At 39.4% G+C, this 18848-nt stretch overlaps 1 protein-coding gene across 1 annotated transcript; it reads right to left on the bottom strand.

Moving 5' to 3' along the window:
* Positions 1–730: 730 nt before the first annotated feature.
* Positions 731–15799, bottom strand: pfkla (phosphofructokinase, liver a). Its single transcript, XM_088414943.1, has 22 exons — positions 15505–15799; positions 14310–14383; positions 14121–14198; positions 10917–11106; positions 10686–10851; positions 10338–10382; positions 9596–9704; positions 8826–8921; positions 8666–8758; positions 8425–8550; positions 8292–8356; positions 7177–7240; positions 6672–6818; positions 6519–6589; positions 6366–6453; positions 5680–5832; positions 4392–4556; positions 4254–4315; positions 3518–3629; positions 3355–3454; positions 2189–2294; positions 731–2101 (listed from the first exon to the last, which is right to left on the bottom strand). Exons 1-22 carry the CDS (start codon positions 15587–15589, stop codon positions 1954–1956), a joined length of 2343 nt encoding a protein of 780 aa, XP_088271069.1. The 5' UTR covers positions 15590–15799; the 3' UTR covers positions 731–1953.
* Between the last annotated feature and the right edge of the window lie 3049 nt (positions 15800–18848).

Genomic DNA, 18848 nt, shown 5'->3' with positions numbered 1-18848 from the left:
TGAAAAATTGGAACCATAATCTCAAAACATTTTTCCCAAAACGACTGTGTAACATTGATTATTTTTCTTTGAATTTACAGCATCTTAATTTATTCACCTGAATATTATATGATTTTACAACTCTCTAGTATTAATTATGGATGTTTGATACTGTTTTTTTCAGATCGATAGCAGGAGTAGTAGTCAATTCTTGAGTTGTCACCAATACCAAGTAGTGATAACAATACTTTTGATACATTTTAAAGCCCTAAAAACCATTATCTCCCATTATAATGGCATTCTGCCATCCCTATTTGTAATTATTTATTCAAAATGTTTTCCTTAAAATGCATTCATTTTTGGTTATGTAAATATTGCATGTTTTCTTATTGTCTTTTTTTGGTCTGCAAAAAAAAGAAAACCTTACTTTTCATATGTTATTTTTCTCCCCAAAACCTTTTTAAAATAGTGATTTAATTAATACATTATATTTACAATAAATAATAATTTTAATAATTATAATTATACAGCCCTTCATTGTGACTTCTGGGAGTATCTATAGAATTGCAATTTTTTTTTAAATATGACTTTGTTACTATATTAACATTGTAACATTAACTAATTTAAAATTTTCAATAAACATAAAACATTAAAGACAGTCTCCCCTCAACGCCTTGGTTTCCCCTCAGCTGACCACATCTATTATTTACAAGACTAAACTATTCTTTGAATGACTCACAAATCAATGCAGTTCTGTCTTACTGTACGCAAATATTTATTCAAGGTCACAACATTTGAGTGTAAAATGACAGGAGAAGGCAACAATGTGCATAGGACTATCTATTATTTTTTGGTTCATGATTGATTCAGTAGTACTGTAATCCAAAGCAGCGCCCAACTCATGGCAAGGTAAAGCTTTACTTGCAGTTTGGAATAAAGAACATGACATTCATTCATCTACTAGCGTGTTTAAATGTCTGTGGATTAAAATTAAGGAAAAGCTCTAAAGGAAATGGATATTTTGAGTAGTTTTATGACAACTAATAATAAAGGCTATGAGGTTTAGTAACGGTTAAGGCAAGTTCAATTCAAATTTATGAAGTCCATTTGAAATTCAATTGGACTCATTCAGTGCCGTTGACGTCTATAGACGTCGAAGATCCATTTTTACTGTGCTCCACTCACAGTTATGGAATATCCATTTTAACTGGGCTGGCACTGAGAGAGTTAAGGGCAATTTATCATCGTGCCATGTTGCCCAGAGTTATTACAGTACATAAATGATAGTCTCTTATAAGTCCTGACTACATAACTCAGGTGTGTCCAAACATTTTTGTTTCGAGGACCACATACAGTAAAACAGCAAGACATAAGGGCCAAATTTCAGGGGCCAAAAATCATCGTAGCAAGCAATTCTAGATTGTCTATACAAAGCAGTTATTAAAAGAAAACTGCTCCATCAGTTCTTTTGGGTAAAGTTAGTGAGGATTTTTTTTCACACTTCAAACAGTCCACCATCCAACATTATTATGTCTTAAAAGATGCCGTGGGCCGCAAAAATGTGGATGGCAGCCCGCAAATGGCCCTCAGGCCATAGTTTGGACATCCCTGACATAACTGCTTTGTTAGTTCCACTGTTGTGATTGTGTATTTGACCCACATTTGTAAAATATTTTTTTAGAAGAGACTATTTACAATCAAAGTTCTAATTGTGTTAGCATTCAAGGCTGTGATTTTTAGACTCATGAAATTTATTTTTTTAAGGATCCATGGGAACTACCTAAAGAAATGTTAAAAAAAGAAACGGGTTGAACCTTGGAGGTTCCAGTGTGATGCAACTTGTTTTGTACTGAATGCCCCATTCAAAAAATTTACGGAAGTTAGCTGATTGCTAAAACCCGATTTGATTTGAAAACAACCCCGACCACCTCCAATCGAAAATTTAAAAAAGTGCCGAGTGCAGTCGGGGAGCACCTAGAAGCCCGAGTCGATGCTGAGTGAGCGGCGGGTCACGTGTTCGATCTCTCCCGGGATGTACTCGCAGAAGCTGGTCTGGTACTTGGCCAACATTTTTAGCATGGGCCGCAGGTTCATCCACCACTGGACTTTAGGCATGCGGTGCCTGACAAAGAAATATGGCGTCATGTCAAAAAGGATGATCAAATGACTTTTTTTTTTTTTTAAATACGGGAGACGCGTCTCAACGTACTCAAAGTCGGTGACTTCCTTGAGTTCGGTGAGGGGGCTGAACGAGACCACCTTCCTCTGGAGGCCCAGCACGCATGCGGTTTCCGTAGAGTTGCAGAACACGCGCCCTGAGGAGAACAAAAACCGCAATCATGCAAAGGACATCCCATATGACGAGATCTCGCGAGAGTAAACGCCTCGTCCCTGCAAAGCATGAGATGGATTTTATTTTTTGGCTTGATGCTGACATCATGACTCGATTACCAATGCTACTCATCACTTTTGAACATACCCCGTGAGGCATCTCGTCTGTAGGATTTGTGTCTCGTCTGATCCCTATAATATTTACATATATACTTAAACAAGGTAGACGTTCCTAACTGCTGAAGTAATGCAATCATATATATATCGAAGCCGTTCTGATTACACTAACAAATATATGCAAATGAGTATTGTCATATTGTAAGTCTGCATGAGATGCTGCACCATCTGTGTTGAAGCGGGCCGGACCAATAAAATCCATCCATCCATTTTTTATAGCCGCTTATCCTCACAAGGGTCGCAGGCGTGCTGGTGCCTATCCAAGATGGCTTTGGGCAATGGGCGGGGTACACGCTGAACTGGTTGCCAGCCAATAGCAGGGCACAGAGAGACGAGCAACCATTCACGCATCCAATCACACCTAAGGACAATTTAGTGTGTATCCATTCATTGTTTTGTAGGTGTCCAAAGAGAATCCACGCAGACTCGCGGAGAACATGCAAACTCCACGCAGGAAAGCTGGAACTAGATGGATTTGAACTCGGGTCCCTGAACTGTGGGGCGGACATGCTAACCACTGTGTCACCGAGCCGCCCAAAATTATTAACATATTGTTTTAAAAAAAAACTTCAAATGTATGGTTTTGTCCAAAATAGCGCAAGGACAACATTACCCTTAATCATAAAACAATAACAATACATTACTATTAATCATAAAACAACAATACAATTAATCATAAAACATTTCAAATTTTTCGTTTCTTGAAAAAAAAAAAAAATCATCTCGCGGGCCGGATTAAACCCGTTTGTGTGCCAGAACCGGCCCGCGGGCCGTATGTTTGACACCCCTATCTTACAGTGTTATAACATTGCCACATCAATGTTTGGTTTATTAGCCCAAGGCGTTTTTCATTGCATGTTGTCATACCTTGTCGGTAGTTTTCCGTCAGCTTCTCACTTATCCACTGGATGGCTTTCACTCCTAGCTTGGTGCCATAATTCCTGTCAAAGGGAGTCGGTGCCCCTCCCTGGTGAAAGAAATATATGTATTCACTTTTTTTCTTTTGTCTGACCACAGGGTGGCGTCGTACCTGTTGCAGGTGTCCCAACACGTTGACCCGACAGTCAAAAATGCCTTTCCCCTCGGCGGAATACAGCCTGTGGAGGAAATCTGTAGTGTAGTGCTCGTGGCATTTTTCATTCCTGGTAAATAGGAAAAGTCAATTAGAAAAGTGTTGAGTGTTTCCTGATATTTGAAGTGATGATTTGAAAAAAAGTTTGGAATTGGCACAGGTCTACTTTAATTTTCTATCATGGCCTGTGTAAATGAAGTTCCTCTCGCTATATCAACATAGTTCCATGCCGTACACCGTAATTGCATTTATTTTCCAGGAATCCAAACCAACATAACTCTGGATTATGTCTTTTTCTTTCTTTAAATTAAATTACGTGGGCAAAGTAGTACATTTTTTTGCCCCTAAAATTTGGTTAGGTAAAGTACAATATGTTTCATCACATGTGCTTCACATTTCTTTCTTGTCTGGTTTTAGTACGATAATATGCCAGTCACCTATGTGGCCTTCTTCATTTATGTCATAATAGTCTGCTTGATGGATGTTGCTTAATTATTCATTTCTTCTCCACACCTACGGATGACGTGGCCAATCTGTCCAATTTCATTATTTTGACTGCTGAAATTACCTCAAATGTTTTCCAAGCTCCCGATATACAGTACACCACACAGACTAACACACAGCATATTGAATGCATAAAAGAAGTCAGCCAGACAGGCTTTTATGCTTTTGAATCCAAGCGAACTCGTCTGACCTCAATACAAGCCCCCGCTGGATGTCCTTCTTCATTTTCTCTGTGAGATGCTCCACATTGGTCTGTGAGACGACATAAAGCGGACTTAAATATGGAAGAAAAAATAAATAAAGTGCGCAGAGAATTGGCGGCCGTTACTTTCAAGTCGTGGATGTTAAAGGGGTCCTCGAAGATGTAGGCCGCGTCGGCGCCCACGGCGATGCCGGTGCTGGTCGCTAGGTAACCGCAGTAGCCCCCCATTGTTTCCACCACAAAGACGCGTCTCTTTGTCCCCGAAGCAGACTGCTTTATCTTGTCGCACCCCTAAAAGGGGGGGATTAACGAATAGGCGTCAAGAAGCGATAACTCAAGGCTGCGGCAAGAATCTGAAAGTTTTAACTCATTTGAATGCGCAGCAGGAGGACTACTGAAGTCGATTTTTAAAGATTCGTTTTTTTTCAAATATTTAAATAAAGACTAAAAATGAATGAGCAATGTTCAATTCGGAATCGACAGACGGTATTTTCATTCATTTACATGTATGTGAGCAAAAAGCTTTTGTGAATTAATTTGGAGTTTGCATACATTGTTTTGTATTTTATCTTGCTTTATTTTATTTTACAGACATACTGAAGTTTTCATACTATTCAGCTAGGGCTGCTCAATTAATCGAGTATTAATCGCGATCACGATACTGGATGCCACGATTAATTAAGCTCATCTAAAGTCAAATGAAGCATGACATGACACGACAAAAGTCTCTTATTTTCTCACACTAATATATCACAGTATTTACCAGTGTGAAATGGCATTAAGTTTCTCACCCGATTCCTAATATTTACAGTGCTAGCTGTCAATTGAGCAAAGTCCAGATTGGAAAATGGAAATTGAAATAAATTCGGTTTGAAAAAGACAGAAAATTACATTTTGACTGCTAATTGATTCAAATTTGCTTCAAAGTAAATAATGTGCTTGGTTTTAAGTAGGATTATTTTTTTTCATTGGTTTGCACTCAGCAAGTAAGTTAGCTGTGTTGCCCTGTGTTTTTCCCATTTATTATTACTTTTTTTTTAATTTGGGTTTATTATTATTATTTGTACGTATCAAGCCTTGAAACCTTGTTTGTATACTGCTTGTTTGAAAAATGAAAAAAGGGCAATAAATAGACATGTTTGGCCAAACATGATGAATAATCATGATTTCAATATTGATCAAAATTATCAGCTTGCAAATGTGCCAAAAAGCCAGCCAATCACAACTAGCTTAAGTACACGTACATGTTTTGTCTCCAATTGGATTATTGTGTCAGAAAAACGAAAACAAGATCGCGTCACACGGACTTGGGTGGGAGAAGGTGGACTTACATCACTATATAATTAAGTACAAAATCTAAAAGGGTCGTTCCATCACACGATAATCATCAATTAATGACAGTATGAGCTGTTACCGCCATGGCGGCGTTGACGGCGGTGTCGGCCCCCAGACTGAAGTCCGTTCCTGGGACGTTGTTGCTGATGGTAGCGGGAATCACACACATGGGGATGCACAACTCGTCGTAGTGGGCTCGGGCCTCGAACAACTCCAGCATGCCTCTGTAGGCCTTTGAAAACGGCAAAGACAAAATGTAAAGACTGCTGTTAAAAAAAAAAAAAATCTGAAATCTTTAATTAGAGTCTACGCTTCTATCGTTTTCAGTTCTTTACTAATCGGCTTTCCCTTTATTTCCTGTCATGATCCCTCGCTGATCACTTCTGCCACCTAGAGGCCGTTCTTAAAACATTAAAATGTCATTTGCGCCTTGCAGGGGAGTTTCATCACAACACAGAGATCCCTCTCATGCAAAATAATCTAAAAAACATATTTAATCTAAAAAACATACTTACACGAGTTTGGGAGGGAGTTGCCAATTTTTAGTTTGGAGTTTGGTAGCGAATGAGTTAATAGGTGTATATTTGTTCAAAGCATGTAGCATTAGTAAAACTCAGCAAAAAAAAAGAAAAAAAAAGACGTGTGTCAAACCTATGGCCCGTGGACCGGATACGGTCCGCTAAGAGGTTAAACCCGGCCCGCGAGATGTTTTTCAAATCACCATAACTCCTGATTCGGTTCCGCTCGCAACTTTATGCCCCGTACCTCAAAGCCTCCGATGACGAGCAGAGCTGAGATGTTGAACTTGGCAATGTTCTCCACAATCTTCTCCATGTGTTTGCTCGGAAGGGTTCTAAACAAGAATCGGGAAGAGCGTCATGAGTCACGGAAGATTAGCCCAAACCATGCGGATCTCACCTTTTGGTCCCCAACAGAGAGCCCCCTTGTCCCGTCCATCCCGCCACGCTGTGCCACTCCATCTCAAACACCTGCAGAAAGCCACGTTCGCCATGTTAGCAGGATACCAGGATGTTGGCCATTGGTGAAGGACGGCAAAGTGGAAGGCCTCACATCTCCATCGGCGAAACCCTGGAAGCCGTTGTGCACGGCGTAGACCTTGTGTCCGTGAGCGATGGCCAATCGGACGGCGGACCTCACGGCCGCGTTCATGCCCGCCGCCGGGGCGCCCACGTTCAGGATGGCGAGGGAAAAGTTGCTCTATGGGGGAAGAGGACGTTTTCGCTCAGTTGTTTTTTGGCTAATTTAAAAAATCCGTTACAGATGACAGTTAATTTTGTCGCTTAGAGCCACTATTAATTTGGAGTACTTAAATTGTTATTCCTACACACAATTTCAGAAATAAGCAGAAAACTAAACACTTGCTTGGTTGTTATATTTCACGGTTGATTGTTGAACAGGAACTCAAGGGACACAACTATGTGTGAAGGCAATTAAAGTGATTTTTCACAACATGGCCGCTTTACAGACGTTAAAACGACCTACATTAATCAAGTAAACACCACGGAGCTTTCCGTCGTAAGGATAAATTAAGGTTCCAATGGAGTCAGAGACTCACCTTGGATTGCGCAGGCTTCTGGAAGGCAAGAAGCTTATAGATGTTCCAGTTGTTCTCAAAGCTCCTGCAAGGACATTTTAGCTCAGTTGTTTTTTTTATTTTTTCATTTAATTGGCAACAACATGGAGCATATACTCAATGACAATTCCGATTGCCACACGTTATCGTTGCTTGCAAAGGTTTGCATGTTAGGCTCATTTAAGACTCTGAATTGCCTTTAACCCAACTAAGGAAAAGCTAATTCAAAAATAGGTATCTTAATTCCCCAAATATAAGATGCATCTGTGTACAAGACACACCCTTAATCTTGGTATCAAATTCTGGTATTTTCTCTTCCCGTATATAAGATGCATCAACACTTTGGCAACAATGTAAAAACTTAAACAAAACAGACTAAATCTCATCTTCTACTTTCCGGAAGTTATACATTTGTTGCGCATTAAGTTAAGTGTGTTTCAGGTTTCCCACATTGTGAGTGGTCAGTAAACGCGTCACCAGTGTAACATTGAATGGCTAAAAGCAATTGTTTTTTTTCTCCTTGTGGCGCAGCTCGAGTTCATTTTCAGATAAATACTCGGTTACGCAGCATACGTGCTTCATCAAGGTTATGATTGTGTGTGCGTGCCAAAAGAACATAATTAATGAACCGGTATAATGGACTACCTTTCCGTGCACTCTTAATTGAACAAACTGGAGACATCATAACTTTTACAAGATCCTCTCCATTTCAGCAATATTCCTGCGTGTGAACAAGTATGGACTCGGACGTTAGTTCAGTCTGCTTGCCTCTTTTATTGAAAATAATGCAGAAAGAACCTCTGCCAATACAAGCTGCTGTTAGCTGCAACTGGCGCTAGCTGCTAACAACCAACTGACGTCCACCCCTAGTTTGTACTGTTATGGTAATCATTTTAAGTAAGAATACGGCCGATTAAAAAAATGCACATCTGTGTGTCATATGTGGCCGAGGGATCAATCTTACTCAATTAGTAAAAAAAAAATAAAAAAATTACTGTTTATATGATGCACCCGTACTTTTGGCGTTCATTTTTGGGAAAAAGTGTGCCTTACGTTTGTGGAATTAGGGTAGATAGTACAGAAATGATATTGCCTACCCCCCGCGCAGTTTAACAGCCTCATCGAACCTCTTCTCATTCATGGCCGTCTGCACCAATTTTGTCTGCGAGAGATGGCACTTAAAGTCAAGCGGCACAGCACCTATTTGCGGCTACCAGAAGACGCCCTCACCATCTCCACGCACTCCATGAGAGGCAAACGGACGGCCCGGTTGCCGGACAGGCCGATGACGCAGGGCGGGGTGTCAGGAGATGCCTCCAATAGGGCCACCACAGCCTCCACGCCTGACTTGCTGCTCTGAGGGCATACGGGGAACAGATGGGAGAGCCTGATCAAATTTGACCCTCCGCGTATGGACCGGCAATCGAATTATACACGTCAATGCGCCAGGCCCATTTGGAAAACAACTAACCAGTATCCTGTCGAAAGCCGAAGGCGTTCCTCCTCGCTGGACGTGTCCGAGAACGGTGACTCTGGTGTCGTAGTTTAAGCGCTTCACCACCAGCTTCGCGGATATAAAGAGATAGTTACACGCGGCACCCTCAATCAAGTCTTCGTCAAAGCAAACTTACATCTTTCAGATAAGTGGAGGAGATGGGCTTGCCGTGCATGTCGATAGCTCCTTCTGCAACAATTATAATGTTGAGTCTGGACCCTTTCAGACGACTCTGGAAGCGTCCACATACGCAAATGATATCAATACGTGATAAGATTCATTTAAAGTGGAAAGAAAGTGAACTGAGGATGGGCATTTTACTAAAAGTGCTCTCTCTATGATGCATGAAATAGGAGAAGTCAGATTTAGTTCAGTATTTTACAGGAGAATCCGTACCAAAGAAATTCTAAAAAGCAACAGTCTTTGAAACATTATTTTTCGTTAAATTCCAAGACTATACTTGATTACAATCTTTACAAAAAAATAATTGTTGAAATATGAATAATCAAGATTAATTACACATTTCTCTGCAATTAATTAGTTTAAAAACGTACACTCTAACTCGTTATACTTTAAGTATTTCAAACCATAACATTTGAATATGAGAAAGCTTATAGCATCATTTTGAGCTTTCTTTGAATTGGAATTTGCTGATTAAAATAATAATTAAAAAAAACAATAAATAATAAAATGAAAAATAATAGAAAAGTGTTCATAAAAATACTGCTAATCATAATTAACATAGAGTAACAGTAATCATTAAAATAACAATTACAGTTTTGATCGGTTTCATGATGGTATTTATCAGACAATTGGACTCAATTCTATCTGAACAATTCCTCTATTATTATTATTATTATTATTGTGATGCTCACTCCTACATTGAACAAAGCCTAGACCTCTCACCGCCTCAAGACGATCACACATGCGATCTTCCCAGTCATCTTTTGGGGGAGCCTCGGGGATGAAAAGCCAATCGGCGCCAGATGCCAGCGCAGACACCAGAGCTAGATAGCTGAAAAAAAAGGCCAGATACTCCAGTTTAGAGACGACAAAAAATATATAAATACTGTCAATTTTGGACTATAAGCCACTACTTTTTTCTCACGCTTTGAATCCTGTGACTTGTATTTCAATGAGGCTTATCTGCATTTTTTTAATAGCCACCAGAGGGCAATCTTCTGTTAACAAAAGGAAGACAGAAAAAGACGCTATCGAAGTATTGATTTTGAATTAGAACTGTTATTTTACTAGAGACAGAGGGCACTCTCCACTAGTAAAAATAACCAGGCAGGTTACTGTTGGGTTGGAGCTGTTATTTAACAATCCGAGCGTGTTGGCGTTATGTTGAAAATATGTCGATGCTGCTCTAATTTCTAAACATGCAGGTATGCTCAGTCTGTGTTGACGGCATGATGCTGGCATTAACAGGCAGTTTGGAAAAAAAAAAAACAATAATTGAAGACATTCTATGGACTATATTCCTCCATAAAAATCTGATGTTACAATCTGCAGCTTACACAAGACAAAAATCCATTTCCTGTTAAATTTTCATTGGTGCAGCTTACACACTGGTGTGGTTTATAGGCCGAAATAAAATACAGTTAAGTACTCCAAATAATAAAATAAATAAATTGCTTCTGCTCACCCACAGTGACGCCCCATGACCTCTAAGACAAACGTGCGTTGGTGGCTGTCGAGAGAACAACAAAAAGCACATGAGCTGTTTTTTCAAGACCTTCTGTTTACAGACAATGTTTGTAGACAATGCAGCAAAGAGATTCATATAGTTCCTGTCTGGGCAAGAACCAGCACGCTGCAACAAATTCCCCTGTTGGATGGTAGCTTATAATTTCTACTCATTGTCATTCACTGTGATCCTTCAAATTCCACACTCTCTTGTTAACACATATTTAAAGTCCTCTGAGCTGAAACGGTAATCGAAAACAAATCTGGCTTTTCGTATCAACGCATGTAAACGTAGCGCTTAGTTCACCTCTGCGCAGTCGTCATGATCGCATCGATGGTCTCCATGATGCGGTGCAGAGCCGAGTCGGCTCCGATGGTCATGTCAGTGCCGCAGAAGTCGTTGTCTATGGAGCCCACCAGGCCCACGATGTTAAGATGGCTGTGCTGCTTCGCCAGCGAATCCGTGATCTTCCCTGGAACCCGCATCGGGGGTCATACAAAAATTCCTCCCCGTTGGACATCGGACACTCGGGCTCACCGCTCTGGACGAGCTCATCCAGCAGGCCGCTCCACTCGTCGCGAAAGATGTTGGCGCCGGTGAGGCTGCCGTCGCCGCCGCACACGCACAGGTTGGTGATGCCCCGTTTCACTAAGTTGAAGGCGGCCGCCAGTCTACCTTGGCGAGTCATGAACTCCTTGCATCGCGCGCTGCCAATTATAGTCCCGCCCTGCACACCATTAAGTCAGGATTAACGAGTAGCACGAGGCATCGTGATGCTTATTTATCACATTTTGGCACACGATGTAACCGTGAAAAGTTTAGAAACACCTCCAGTTTTCAATGGTCACAAACACATTAAGAGGCCAAAAAGATTTCAACGATGGACTCTAATGAAATGTAATTGTCATAAAATAAATGTACTTTTTTTTTTTCTTCAGGCAATTATTTTTTTCAGCTTTAGACTTACCTGTAACTTGTATAAACACTGTAAAAAGCGGTCAGCAGTTGTTGAAGGTTGTTTATATTGTGTTTTTCTTTTGTTTATGTTGAAAAGGATACAGTTTGAGGTAGACCTATACAAATTTTATTGATAGTGATCTTATTTATCGGCGTGATGTGTGGGAAGGATTGGCATTTTATTTTTCCAGGCACTTTGATGCACTTGTTTTTTTTTCCAGCTTTAGACTAACCTGTACCTTGTATAAACATTGTAAAATGTGGTTAACAAATGTTGAAGTTTTTTTATATTGCGCTTTTCTTTTGTTAATGTTGAAAATGATTCCGTTTTAGGTACACTTACACAAATTTTATAAAAAATTATCTTATTTAATGGCGTAGGTAGAATTTAAATGTTTTTTTCAGACACTTTGATGCACGTTTTTTTTTCAGCTTTAGACTAATCTGTGACCTGTATAAACACTCTAAAAAGTGGTTAACGGTTGTTGAAAGTTGATTTATAATGTGTTTTCTTTTGTTTATGTTGAAAAGGATACAGTTTTAGGTAGACATATACAAACTTTATAGATAATGATTTTATTTATTGGCGTGGTGTGTGGGAAGGCGCTAAAGGTTTTCTCTTTTCTGGGGGGGCTTTGCAGAATACAATTGAGAAACCCTGCACTAGAGCAATATACTTGAATTACTAAAACTAAATCTCAGATAGAAGTTTGTTTTTCATCATTGTGACAAACACACAAAACTAGAAATTACATCAATGAAGAGAGGTGCAGTTGCAAGCCTGACATCCAAACAAATTTATCAATCCCAAAATATCATGCAAATAAGCCACTTGGTGCTTTGTAAGTGCTTACTGGTGATGACATGAAATCCATGCTATAACATTTCTTTGATCCTGAGTGAGTTCTAATCCACCTTGCAAAGTGCAATCAAAAGAATGAAACGTTTTCATCCAACGGCAGGCTTGTCTCTCAGCAGTCACACACATTACAGTTTGTGATGATACAGCTAAATAAAATGGACCTCTATATTCCAACGCCCCTAAATCATTACGTTTGAAAAGTATCTGAAGAGACTTCAGCTAAAGGAGACTTAAAACCAATACAATACAACAAACACCCTGTATTGTATTCAATTGTAGGGGCTACGAGGGATGGGACAATCAATTTTTTTGTTTTTATTCAAATACCAAGATACTCAAAAGTAGCCATTGCCAAGTTTCAGATGCGTTTATTCGAGTGACATCCTGACAGAGTTGCAGTTGCTACTGATCACTTTTGAACATATTAGGCTGTCAGATGCGTCTTTTGAAAATGTGACATCACTTGTCATCGATCAAAAATGATCAAATTTTAAGTGGTATTATAAACAATTATAAACAATTATGTATAATTGTTTGCATAATTGTAAACAATTATGTATAATTGTTTACCAACCCAACCCCCAAAAAAGAAATTATTTTGTATTTTTAACCAAATAGAAAACTGCCACCTCTACTGCCACCTACTGTCTTGCGGTGAAACACAAGTCAACAAAGAATTATCTGTTTGCTGACATAGTTTGACCGCCGCTCAACAGAATGTTGCAAAAATCCCAGGAAAATCTATGTAATAGATCCTATTAAAATGCATCTCAAAAATTGTAATTATAATGGTTTTATATGGACCAAAATTTGGACAATGGTTATTTTTGTACACAAAATCTCGCAGGCCCAGCTGCAATCACATGGAAATGTCAGAATCATTGCATTTGGAAATTTTACATGTTTTAATCATCTGCTGGAAATTTCAGCTCCCTAGTGTCAAGTAATCTCATCTGCAGTGGTATAACGGGCCTGTTATAAGTTTACATATGCATGCTAAAATGTTAATTTTCTTTCAGTAATCAGAAGAACATTTTGAAAACTCTTAACATTTAGTTTGGAGATCATTTTAAAAAAGAAAAGGTGTGTGTGCATGTGGGGGGGGGGGGGGGGGGGGGGGGGCACAATACAAAAATGTGCTTGCTTTCCATGAGAAGCACATGCTTTTCAAATGCTACAGTTCCTCCAAGCGGACACCAGGATTTCACGCTACGTGAGGGCGGCTAACAAACATGCAGCAAGGCCCCTTACCAGATTACAACCTGCACTAGACAGGTCGGAAGATGGATGAAACAATAAAATTCCTATCATCAAAAAGGAAAAAGAGAACTTGAGAACACAGTTAACATTACATTTCACAGGAGGTGGGGAGAACACTTCTATAAACCTGGCATTAACGGAAAAATACTTTCATTGAAAGTCGGGTACACATTTATCGATAGGAGTTGCAAATGTGATTATTTTTTCATTCCTATCAATCAAAATAAACCAAGGCTAGAATATTGGATGTCTATGAAATATTTTTCTGCGACCTTAGCGAGGATAAGCGGTGACAGAAAATGGATGGAAGGATGAATAAATATTCTGTAGTGAGGGAGTGTTTTTTTTTTTTGTTAGAGAACAGTCGTGGACAACTGTGAAAATTAAATTCAACATATCAAATTACAAATCTTGGTGAGTGAGCAACACCATTCTGGGTCAAGCTACTACTATGACTACTTTGACTGTTGCTACCAGTTTATCCTATTTTGCAGCGACTGGCTGCGCCTGTGACACAATACTGCCGCTCACAGGTCACTCAAGATACTGCACTTTGAGTAACTGAAATGAATAGAATAAAAAATGCCCATCTCCTCATCATGTGTGATGTATTGCATTTTGAGAATCGGTTTATGGCGACTGAATTAACATCGTCAACCTACCAGCTGAATGATGTTGGTGACACTTTGCCAGTTTGCCACTTTGATGTGATCGCCCCCCTCCACCAGGCCCTGGTAGCCCTACAATATAACAAAATAGGGATGTCAACTGCAATAAAGCCATACTGCCATGAGTCAAAACTATTGGACGGATTCGTGCAATGCATATTTTATTATGATTATTATTGTCACCTCATATATCAAGTAGACCTTGGCACCGACATAGATGCCCATTCGGGTCACAGCTCGTACAGCAGCATTCATCCCTGAATCGAGGAAAATACAAAATCTGCATGAAAATTTTCACAAGCGAATACCATCATCATGACGGGATTGGTTGGTGATCCAAAGCATACCACATCAAGTCTCATACATGGGCATGTACGACTGCTAATAAAACAGGCCCGTGTGATGTGTAACGAAGATGAATTCTGAAAAATGCTGCACATTATTTTTTGTTCAATAAAGTTGAGAGACACGCCTCCGTTATGGTGCAAAATCAAATTGACTTTTAGGAGGCAAATGAATGGAGTATTCATGACTGGAAATTGAAAAAGGTTTTATTTTATTGAAGTCTAATTAACGCACAAAGGTGTGCTCTTCCATCACAAATTTGTTTCAGTGAGAAGAGCTTTTTTTTTTTTTTTTTTTTACTTTTTACTTGTAAGCAAAAATTCGTGATACGACAAATGGTGCATCAACATATTTAGCTAAAGTATAGAGATATATTTCTTATCCCCTTAAAAAAACGATCAATACACTCATGTTAATCAAGCCACTTAAAATACGCTATGGCATATATTTAATTATCTTGCGAAGGATGATAATATTTAATCGAGTTATTAGCAAGGTCACGAAACGAAATGAATTCGTATCTCAAGGCATGACTTTTTCGAATGCAGTACCGAAATAAACCAGTGAAGACGCGCGTGCTAGTCGCACTTTAGTGTTGTTACATCTACCAAGTGAGCAAATCGGTGGTGAATTTATGACTACATAATTTTATGTCGGTCAAAGGTTATTACTGAACATGTTTTAGGGCGATTTTTCAAAAGACGTGTTGCTTTGTTGACATTTATTAAAATTATGTATATAACAATCAACAATTGCAAAATTTCCCACTTTTACTAGCGTCTTTGAATCCTCCATTAATAGGTATGCACGGTTTCCAATCCACCAGTACACCACTATTTACGTAAATAATGTGTACTATTTTACCAGTATGTGCATGACACAATCTAGTCCTACAAGGTCGGGGGGGTGTTAAAAAGAAACTTGACATGCATTAGCCGTGTTAGCATAAGCTAGCTTCATGGATTGCCCCGTATCGTACAGTATTGCATTTGAGATCGGAACTGCTAGACAGTCGTGGTGTGTTTGGAGTCACCTTGTGCGTCCCCGCCGCTAGTGAGCACCGCTATTGTCCGCCCGGCCCCGGTCATCTTCAACTTTTCCAGATCCATGGATGCCATGTTTGTTATTTGTCCCTATTCCGGTCAGTCAAAGTGATCCTTGCGAGGATGCCCCGTGGACGTTCGTTTCAATCTCCAGGTGGTCCGAGATGGTGGTCGCTTTCCTTAAGACTGGCGGGGTATGTTTACCTGATCTTAACCTGATGTCTTTCCAGAAGTTGGACTCTTGACTTCGCCCGAGTGGAAAGCGAAGGGGCGTTGTTTTGCACACCGACGCATCCCGGAAATACACGTTACGCAGCTGTCGCATGTGGTGGGGAAAAAAAAAAAAAAAAAACATAAGCCCCGCCCGCCCGCGATAACCTGACTTCAAGACGAAGGAAAAACGTTTAGCACGTACAACACGCACGCAAGTTTCATAAAAAAAAAGTCACGTTCAATTTAGCATGATCCGACTACATTTCCCATAAATTGTCGGCACAAAAGCAGGAAGTAGTTTTAGTGACGTGTGAATGTGTAGTAAACTGTCTGAATTCATTTTTATTTGATTCATTGTATAAATCACTGGGACAACAGTGTAACTGTGGACTAAAAAAAAAACGAGACGGTAGGATGCGTAAGTAAGGAAAAGGCTTTGTTTTTGTCATGTGAAGTTAAGTTGCAATAAAAAAAAGAATTTTCTTCTTTTTTCAGGCAGTTATTTTTTTCTCTTTTAGACTGAGCTGTAACCCGTATAAACACTATTAAAAATATTTAACATTTGTTAAACGTTGATTTACATTGCTTTTTCTTGTGTTAATGTTTAAAAAGATGCAGGTTGAGGTAACCTTATACTTTTAATTTTAACATATAATTCATACAGATAATATTCTTATTTATCGTCAGTGCATCAAGTGTGTGTGTGTGTGTGTGTGTGTGTGTGGGGGGGGGGGGGGGGGGTCTCTTTCCTAGGGTGGGCTTGGCGAAATCTAATTGAAAAGCTCTGCCTTACCCTATGATCTGATGCTTGCTAGTGTGACCCCAATGTGAAAAGAGATAAATGTAACTACCATATTTTCTACTTCTTCAAAAGCCTTCAAATTTTTAAAAAGCTGATAGCTCGCCTTATAATCTGTTGTGCCTTATACGGCGCATAAACCACAAGTTTTAATTTTTAGTGGCTGAAAAAATAAATTAAACGTGGACAAGGTGCAATACACAAAAACGTGAGTTTTTGGAAAAGAAAGTGTGATATTAAATAAATCCAGAAACTATTTTTAAATCAATAACACAATATATTTTAAGGTTTTCAAATTTTATGAAAAAAATGTAATTGTAATATTTAAACGAATCATTACATTCTTTTAAACTCTTGTTTCAACTTGGCATTGATCCAAACAGTCTTTGAATGTAACAGGTATTTTTATCCCCTCATACTTTCCACGAATCATCTTTATTCTTAAATTTTGATTATCTACTCATAAAATTTGACTGAATTCTCTGATTGTTTTGTTGACATTCCCTTTAGTACGGCTTTAACTAGTGGATGCATAACGCAACCCCAGCCACTATTGTAGCTTCTATTCTATGAACCTTATAATGCTGAAAATACAGTAATAATGAATGAGACCATCACGAGATGTTGGGTACAGTAGATCAGCATTTATTCCATGCAGTTGCTTGCTTGGATTATATTCCCCCAGACGTCCACCGTACCGTATTCTGGAAAATACAGGAATCTGACAAGATTGGTTTGATCGTAATGCCACTTGACAGGAAGAGGAGTTGGAAAATGAGCGCGGTAAAGAAAAGAGTTTGCCGGATACATGAGTTGATGTCCACGATCAAAAACGATTTCACAGACACAAATTGGTATTTAACATGAGAGAGAAATGACAGGAAAAGACGGGGGAGGAATCGGCATCACAGATGCTTAAAGACCTGCGGTCTCTCTGCCCCCTGATTGGCTTTTGGTGAAAACAGAAGAGATGATATGTTGACTCGGAGTAAACATTTGGAATCATGTTTGTTTTTGACGTTAAGTGCCGCCACATCCATACATCATCTGTAATGATGACTAGAAGATATGACGATTTGATCCACCGAACACAAAACTAATACTGCCCCCGCATAACCTGTTCATTGTGCTTCCTTGAAATAACACTCCCGCCAAAGCTGCCCGAAATTAAAAAAAAAAGAACACTTGTCATTTGTAATAAATTAATTCAATAATCATGTAGGCCAGCTACGAAGGGAAAACACACACACACACACACACAATCGTACTTCACAGGATGTATGCCAGGCATGGACAGTTTGATCATGACAACGCATGAGGTTTAACTCATTTACAGCAACGTAAACACAAAGGAGACGCTCATTAAACAGATAATGAAGCGGTTCAATCCATTCAGTTCAATAATGATGTCAAACACATCACCGACATTCTTTTCAGCCCGTTTGAGCAGCTCGCCGACGACAGGCCAAGTTTGCTGATGTTTACACCTACAGTATATTCACAGAGGAAAGTAACACTGAAATGAAGAGAAAAAAAAAATGGCCTTGTGGCCTTATTGATCTCTGGCTTATGTATTCCTAGTACTAGCCTGCGTACACACACTGGTGCTGACGACAAAAAAAATCAGATCTTCCTTCATCCCAAATTCTGTACAAAGGAATGACAAGCATGCAAAAAAGAAGGGGGGGGGGGGGGGTAAATTAAGCTCCGATAGATGCAGAATCCTTTTTAAAAAGAAGAAAAAACAATAGAGCAAAACAATATTGATTTGGTCAGCAAGAAAAAAAAAAGCAGCCGAGCCTGTTATATACAAGTCATTGAATTTGTCACCACCTAGCTTCTTTTAAAAAAGGAAACTTCAAAACATAAATAGCTATAATTAAAATAAAAGCCTCACTAGCCAGCGGTCATTGCGTCTAGCCAGCTAGACGCTCTTAAACCTAAGCGAGCAACCTCCATTCTTCTTTTATAAACAAGCCGCAGGAGGAATGATTTGCTCTTTTACGACTTGCGCTAGTGCCATTACACACACACAATTAGTGTAACTTCAGTAAAAAGTACCCTGCTAGAAACATGTGAGACCATGCGCTTGAAGAAAAATGGCATACTGTACCTTTAAATGATTTCCTTAAATGGTGGCCTGGCTGTTTGTTTGAAGGAGCGTCCGTTTTGATGTTGGATGATTAACAGTGAATTGTTTAGACGTGCAGTCTATTGTAATTGGCCTTTATGAAGGAAATGCGCCACAAGATGGCGCCAAATTCCGGTCTAAACAGGAAAGCAGTAGTTATCAGTGTAGAGGATGGTGAATTGTTAATCTTG

This window comes from Hippichthys cyanospilos, chromosome 5 (assembly GCF_059441005.1).
Source record: "Hippichthys cyanospilos isolate Australia breed blue-spotted pipefish chromosome 5, RoL_Hcya_1.0, whole genome shotgun sequence".
NCBI lineage: Eukaryota > Metazoa > Chordata > Actinopteri > Syngnathiformes > Syngnathidae > Hippichthys > Hippichthys cyanospilos.
This window is presented reverse-complemented; position numbering and strand designations above follow the sequence as displayed.